Source organism: Mastigoproctus giganteus, chromosome 1 (assembly GCF_048544385.1).
Source record: "Mastigoproctus giganteus isolate SK-2022 chromosome 1, ASM4854438v1, whole genome shotgun sequence".
Taxonomy (NCBI): Eukaryota; Metazoa; Arthropoda; class Arachnida; order Uropygi; family Thelyphonidae; genus Mastigoproctus; species Mastigoproctus giganteus.
Window position 1 is genome coordinate 21,977,978 of NC_143575.1, and position 8,512 is coordinate 21,986,489.

The following is an 8,512-nucleotide window of genomic DNA, read 5'->3' on the forward strand; positions in this document are numbered from 1 at the left end:
TATATTTTAAACTGAAATACCACAGCTATGGAAAAAGTACAATTAACACATTATATGACAGTTTATATGTTGGTTTAGTTTGTTTTAGTTCACATTAAACTATTTGTTATCATTTTAACTGTGTCATGATGCAAATGTGCATCATGAGATTTTCAATCTATTTGGAGGGGAATCACCTGACTCTTGAACAGTTTTCTTCTGATTTCACAGAAAAAGAATCATATATTTTTGTCAAGCAACCTTTGCTAGTGGCCAAATAAATCAGCCATGGTAAGAAGGCTGAAAATGTCACTGCCCTCCCCGATCTAGATTGACTCAATCCTAGGTCGAAAGTGTCATCAGAAAAGCATGCAGCAAAAGTGTTAATATGAACCCGAAACTTTAAATTTGTTGTTCCTTTTGTTCACAAAGGATTTATATATATATATATATATATATATATATATATTTTTTATTTTTTATTATTTTTTTTTTTCCCCTCAATCCCTCAGAAAATACACAACTCAGTTTTCACAACACTGCATTAAATAAAATAATAATAAATTTTGTATTTATACTTCGGGAAATCACATAAGGTCAGAGGACCCTGCAAGGCAGAATACAAGAACATCACCATATTTAGTAGTCATGTGAGCTTAAATCACGTGTACTAAAAACACATAATAATGTATCCTCACATCTGATCAATTGGTTATGGATGTAGTTTTTCCTGAGAAATGCCATTGGCTAACATTCATTATGTCACTGATTTTCAATGTTTATATCTGTTGTGTTTAAATATAAATAACGAAGCAGTGTTTGGGTCTATCTCTCCCTGGTCACTTGTGATCTATTTATAGTTCATGCTAAAATTTAAAGACCAGGCCAGAGGCTGTATGTTTCCACCCTCATAGGTAGCATAGTGACTGCAACTGCCATTTCCCAACACTGTGTGGGGTTTAAATCCTGTGAAGATGGAAGGAATTTTTATGGACTTTTTTCACAATATGCCTAAGTTAGTCTGTCTCATCTGTGAGCTGCATAATTTTATCTTCCAGAAACTCCAGTTTTCCTTCTAGCAAACTGATTGAAGGATATACATTTACATTGACACCTCATGCTGTAGATGCTTTGGTGCCTAATATCCACACACTGCAATATTTACATTGTTAGCTATGTGGTTGGTGATACTTTTATTTTTTTATTTTAGTATGTATATCAAAAATAAGGTAATTTTGCTTAATTAGTAGAGATATCCGTTTTAAGCATTAACTGTAAACCCTTCTGATGAACTGGCATTGATGCATCAGATAATACAAAGGGTACTAGGAAAGTTTTGCAATATGACACAACAATGAATCACAGGAAGCTGCTTGTTGCTGCATGTTGAGACATGTTCATACGTGCATAGTAGCCACCGCGCCAAGTCGATGGGCTCAGTTATTCATTAGTAGTGAGAGTGTAAAGTGCTTGCGATGGCATCGTGGTCACGAAATGAGATAAGGACAGTTTTGCGGTATAATTTCATGCGTGGTTTAACCATAGACCAGTGCTTAGAAGAAATGACTCTTGCACTAGATGATGATTGTCCACATCGTACAACAATATTCAGGTGGTATAGAGAATTCCAAATGGGAAATTTCACTCTGGAGGATTCTGAGAGGCCGGGAAGGCCACGAACGTCAGTTACGGAGGAAAACGTTACTGCTGTGAGGAAAATGCTTGACGAAAACAGGCGAGTGACCTACCAACAGATAGAGGATACTTTGGGCCTAAATGCACCAGCAATTCGTTCGATTCTGCAAGATCATTTGCACGTGAAGAAACTTTGTTCTCTCTGGGTGCCGCATCAACTGACTGAAGAGCAGATGACACGACGTGTGACTTGGTGCCGGGAGATGTTAAAAAAGTTTGATAAGGGACAATCTCGGTATGTGAACAACATCGTGACAGGTGACGAGACTTGGCTGTACTATTACGATCTGCCGACCAAGGCTCAAAACAAAGTTTGGGTCTTTGATGATGACGACACACCCGTAATTGTCAGAAAATCCCGATCTGTAAAGAAGAAAATGATAGCTGTATTTTTCAAATCGAGTGGAATTGTGGAACGTGTCGTTTTGGACACGCAGAAGACAGTCACAGCTAAGTGGTATACTGAACAATGCCTGCCTAAAGTCATTGGATCTATGAAGAACCTGCGGCCAAAGTCAAGAATGGACACCTGGTACCTCCATCACGATAATGCTGCAGCTCACCGCACCAAAGCCTGCACCGAATATTTGACCACGACAGGACTGAAACTTCTCGAGCACCCTCCCTACAGTCCAGACCTTGCTCCCTGCGACTTTGCACTGTTCCCGCATGTGAAAATGAAGCTAAAAGGGAGGCGGTTTTCCAGTGATGAGGACCTTCTACGGGCTTGGGACAACGAGTGTGCTTTACTCCCTAGTGAAACTTGGCAGAACTGGTTTAAAGATTGGTTTCGGAGGATGGAGAGGTGTATTGAATGTAGAGGAAATTACTTTGAAAAAATTAAATAAACAAAGCTGTATTGCAAAACTTTCCTAGTACCCTTTGTATAGTGGGCTTACCAATGTCTACAATGTCACTTTCGTCATGGTTTTTAAAGTATAGCGTTAGAGAAGTTCCCTGTGTTATTATGGATTGTGTAATAGTGATTAATTAATACTAATTTCTGCCTGAACTAACAACCATTGATATCTGCATACCCTTTTTATGATGCATTCGAGCACACAATCAGCTTAACTCCACAGTCAGTTCTCCATCTGTTTGCGAAGCACAGAAAAATTCAGTTGATGTGAGGTTGTCATTAAGAGATGTTTGTTTTTAATCATACAGCCATGAAACCCCCAATTTTATGTGGAATGGGGGGCTTCTTTTGATTAACAAAAGTCTGATATCAATGATTGTTTGAAATGAACTTTGAAGGTGGGGAGGAAAGATCATTCTTGTGTAATAATTCATTGTTATTCTCAAATATATACCACCTACACTTCATTATCTGTAAAGTGGGCAGTATAATTTAGCAATTTTCTGCTCTTATACTTGTTAAATAGACTGATAAATATGTGATATGATCAAAATTTGGAGACTGGCTCTGTATCTTGAAATTTTGCCATTGTAGCGAGTGCAAAAATGTAAAAAATAGCTTTTGAAGATGGTTTGTGTTGTTCAGAGAGTTCTTTGGTGAGTTCCCAAAGTTTAAAGAAGGTCATTTGTCCTTTGAAGCTGATCCTTTCTCTGCCTGTTCTTCAACTTCAAAAACTGATGATTCACTTACTCACTCCTCATCAGATCACGAATGAGCTGGTTGCTAGTGAATGGGTTTCTTATGGGACATGTCAATCACTTTTAACACAAGCCCGCCCTCATGAATAGCAAAATTGGTAGGATTGGCAATCCTCCCCAAACCAGGTGGAAAAGACCTGAGCTCAAGTCCTGTCGATGACAGGAGGAATTTTTTTGGGCCTTTTTCACAACATGGCTGTTAGTCAGTCTCAGGTGAGGGTAGCATGGATTTTTTTCTCCTGGAAACTTGGGTGTTTCATCCAGCAAACAGAAAATCGACTACGGAACACAATTTACAGACTATCATGGAGCAATATGGTCTTAGTCACTGCTACTAAAACCTTACTGTGACAAAAACAACAACTTTTAACACAAAATTTGGGAACGTAATGCATTTCGGCCAAGTTTGTGCCTTTCATCCTCACTGATGAGTGCAGTGAGCTCAGGATCTTCGTTAACATGTCACTGATCGCCATCTTGTTTCTTTTAATTATTGGTGATAAATCATGGGTGATGAATGGCTATGATCTGGAAAAAAGGGCCCAATGCTCCTAATGGAAGACTCCATCTTCTCCAAGGCCCAATTAGTAGTAATATCTGTTTTCCAAATTTAATGTCCCATTGAACAGTCATAGATTCGGAATGACTGAGGAAATTATTCACAACACAATGCTGAAACACTTACAAATTTCAAAAATTAGTCTGGCATGAATGCTTCATGCGAGACTTATTTCATGAATGCCAGAAATTGTACGAGCATTGGAATCATTCTGTACAGTGTCAAGTAGGCTACATAGGATATCCATCTAAATAGCTGTTTAGCTTCATTTCCCAAATATTAGTTCTGTTCCCTGAACTTTCTGATCCTACCTCTTATATTGAAGCACCTGGCATCCGCTTTGCAACCACTCTGTTATAAATATATTAGGTAATGAAGATTGAGATATATATTGAAATAAACCAAAAAAATTTTTTTATTTAAATTTTAAACATATCTATACCTGTTGAAGTGAACAAGGTAAGATGGAATTTGTACTTTTCCTTTCATGTGCATAAAAATGTATTTACAAAATAGACTAGAAAAAAAGTATGCTCTGTTTTAGTGTCGTTTTACATTTACCAGGAAATCTCTCTCTCTTTTATTTTTAATTAAACTATGCAGCTATGAAAATTTCTGTATTTTGCCAAATTTGCATAATTATAAAACTTAAATTTCTGTAGAGTTATTTTTCTGTGCAGGTATGATGATATAAACTTATGTGAATAATAGTTTAAACTGAAAATTATTAGTAAAACTACAGATGATAAAAGTGTATTGGGTCTCAGTTCCTTGTTAGTAATCAAAGACAATTGAAACAAATACAATTAGTCTCATTTTCATTTGACCATTTCAGCCAAATGAATCTTTCTGGGGATGGATGATCAGAATTTGTAGTTTTGCTTCAACTACAGATGACAGTTTCACTCACTTCTTTAATAAGGGATGCATGTATTGTTATTGTAGCAGCTATATATTAACTCCAGAAATTAAAGGGAAATTAAATTTCAGAAATTAAGCTGCTTAACACTAGCATTTAATAGCTTATGTGGCTACAAAAAGATTTCTTTGACACTTCTCCCCCCATGTTGAAATACACTTAGAACAACAATTTTGCTCTATTGTTTTCAAAAAGTAGCCCATTATTAGTATTGTGTACCTTTTTTTTACTGCTTTATTATTTGCGTGGTCTAACTCCAAAATTAGAAGCCCACGTAGCACAAGTGTTTGTGAATATTTCTTATTTTTCTGGGCCAGTGATATCATAAGTGCTTACAAAACCAAAACATATTTGTAGTGTGACAGTAATCAGAAAAAAATATGAAAAAAAAATTTTTTTTTTTAAATATTAAAAAAACTTTCATATCCTAAGTTCTTTTGTAATGCTAATTCTTCACATCCAACAATTAGAAGAGAGTAATATTACTATGAAGAACAATAAAAATGTATTTATTATTTGTGAAAATTATTCTCTGAAAATAAGTGACTTTAAAGCTTCACTGAACTTCACTTCTCTGATGGTGGTTTGCTATATAAAGTTTGGAAACTTGCCTTAATTTCTGTGAATGGTAAATTTAATGTAATGTTTTCAGTGTACAAAAAAATTTAAATGAAAACCCTATTTTTTATATAATCTTCATTAAAATAAAAGAAAAAAATTAGTAATACTGAAGAATATCTGCAGAATTTAACTTACTAATTTCTCTGTGGGATTTAATTAAATTATGCTATGTTAAGAATTCAAATTTTAAACTTCAGAAATGCTTCTTTTTTTTTTTAACTTAATTAAAAATGTCATCTAGTTCTTTCAATTAGGCATTTTAAATTCTTTTTAGAACATATGAAAAAGAATTAAGAATGTACTTTGCTTCAAATATCGTTAATGAACCTTGTTACCATTGTTTAGCAACTAGTATATGTTCTTTTCTGCATTATTTTAATATTTTTACTTTTTTGGAAACTAGAAACTCCCCCAAGTATCAGATAACCAGAAGGAGATCCTTTATTCTCTCTATGGCGTTGTTGAACATACAGGACGACTTAATAGTGGTCATTATACAGCATATGTGAAGATTACATCACAAACAGCAAACTCTTTTTTCCTTAATAAATGGCCATGCAATTGTAAATTAGAGCAATTACTAGAAAAATTATCTATTTATGACACAACACAGATTGCATCAGAGAACTGTGAAAAATCTACCTCGAGACAGTGGTACTATATCAGTGATAGTCATTTTCATGAAGTATCAGAAGATCATGTCTTGAGGTGCCAAGCCTACCTCTTGTTTTATGAGAGGATATGTTAAACTAGTACGATTATTAGCAATTTCATTCTCCATTTTATCAAATAATACCCTACTACAAAGTGTATCTCAGGAGAACTGGTACATTTAGTACTCACCATCTGTAGTTCTCAGAATACGATGTATTTTGGACTAAAATCCATACTCTTTGAATTAAGTGATGGATTTGCCTTTTAAAAACGAGAATGTTTTTAATGCTTTGGAGACTATAAAACCGTTATTTTTTGGATCAAAACTAATTTTATTACTGGTGCTGTATTCATAAACTTGGTATATGAGAGAGCATGTCAGGAAATAAATTCATTTATTGAAAGTTTGTTGTTAATTGTGTATTCATTCGTTTGTTCTCATTCCTTTAATCTTTGATAGCTGAATATGGATTTATAAAATATATTTGTAATTGCAGTTCCAGAAAAATTTTGGTTATGGTAAAATGTCCAGATTTATTATATACCATTCAACATCATACACACACACACACACACACACAAAAAAAAAAAAAATAGAAAAGAAAAAATACCTATATTTCAAGAGTATCATTTTTATCTCCCCAAAAGTAGTCAAAAATGGAACCACGTAGTTCATGCATCTTGTCACCTCCATTTTTATAATTTTGATTTATAAATAAATAAATAAAAAAAACTGACTGGTTATATTTTGAAAAAAAAAAAAGTTACTGTATAGCCAATGAAATTGTGATAAAATTTTTATAATTTTTAAATTATTTCTTGAAAGATAGTTTGAGTAATTTAAAGAGGTAGTGGTAATGACTTTTTTTGTCAGCTGCTTTGAAATGCAGTGCTGACATTGTTTACATAGCAAAATGCATTAATTTATTGGAATCAAAATACTTCTCTCTGTACATTCTTTTTTTTTTTTTATTGCTAAATTAAATGATTCTTATATTAATAATAGCATAAGATTATATTCATAATAGCATTCAAAATCAAACTTTTTATATTTCTGGTGGACTGCAAAGTGTACAAATATTCATTTGATAAGAATATTATCTGCCTGACAATAAAATACAGTTATAATAATATATTCTTTTCAAATGACCAGTTGCAGACTCTGAGATGTGTGATTGTGCCAGGGTATAAACATGGCATAAACAAATCAAATCCATTTATGCAAGAAATTCTCTTGTTAAACTCAGACACCTGGTATGGCATTTTGAGAAGTGAGTAAACGGCTTTAACCCTACCATGATTAAGTTTGCTTCACAATGGGTGGGCCCCCCTCCCACTCATTGCAAATTTTCAAAAGTGGTAGAGGCTGTGAGGGGTGTGAGAGGAGTGAGCTCGTGAAATCTAAGTTTTGTAAAAATTAAAAATTTGTGTCCAAAGGCTTTTAAATGTTATTTTGACCTGTGTCCAAAATTAGAGCAAAATTATTGCCAAAAATCAAATCAAAACTTTTTTTAAAAAATTTATTAAATCATTTAGAATTTTTTTTTTTTAATAATACTGTGGATGCTACTTATTGTTGATCACTTTGAGCTCAGTTAAAGTGATAACAATAACAGATCGATAATAATTATTGATGGAACAAGAATGCAGCTCAGCATTGTTGAGCATTGTAAACAATGCTCAACAAGTTCAGCATTGTTTACTGATGCAGAGAAGAAATACATAAAAAGGTGGACAGAAAGAAAACATGAAAATAAAGCAATATAATATACTTTACTTTGATTGTCCATATTTCTTTGAGAAACTGTGTTTCAAAAATGAAACTGTGTTTCAGAATCCATACAAACAATTAAAAACAAAAATCAAATCAAGAAAAGTTAATTCTCTACTGTAAAACAGTCAGACTGATAGAGATAATACTTTCTTTCACGTATTTAACATCAACAACCAATACGAACTATACAAAGCAGAATCAGTAGCTAGCCACATAATGTGTCTGAGTTCAAGAACAAATCAGGATGTTACATAATCACTTCCACTGTACGTGCACAAGCTGCAAAAAAGCGTTAGCATAAACTTGAAGCACTGATTATAATAAATGGTGTTTTTGCTGTATATTTGTATTCATATAATCAGGACTTCATAAAATTGGTAACATATATATATTATATATATATATATATATATATTTTTTTTTTTTACTGCAGTAAAATCATCCAATTCAATTTCAGAGAATTTTGGAATTTCTATACCTAATCAGACAACAGGCACAATGTCCTTTGATTTTCAAAACTATTTGTGTGCTATCTAATAAACAGAATCTTTTCAAAAAGATGCTCCTGTTTTAATTGAATATACACTATCCACCAACATGCATTTCAGATGTCACATGATGGGCAGATGGCAGAATACATAAGCAAATGGCAGAAACTGTAAGATAACCAAAATCAACTGTAATATATCCATAA

At 33.5% G+C, this 8,512-nt stretch overlaps 1 protein-coding gene across 4 annotated transcripts in view; it reads left to right on the top strand.

The window, feature by feature from the left end:
• Usp16-45 (ubiquitin specific protease 16/45) overlaps positions 1 to 6,287 on the top strand; it is a 117,991-nt gene extending 111,704 nt beyond the window's left edge. For all 4 annotated transcript variants that reach the window (XM_090379186.1, XM_090379193.1, XM_090379210.1 and 1 more), the window contains one exon: positions 5,794 to 6,287. In XM_090379186.1, the coding sequence (XP_090235312.1) occupies positions 5,794 to 6,138 (345 nt within the window). In that variant the 3' untranslated portion in view covers positions 6,139 to 6,287. The remainder of the gene's footprint in view (positions 1 to 5,793) is intronic.
• Positions 6,288 to 8,512: the final 2,225 nt, after the last annotated feature.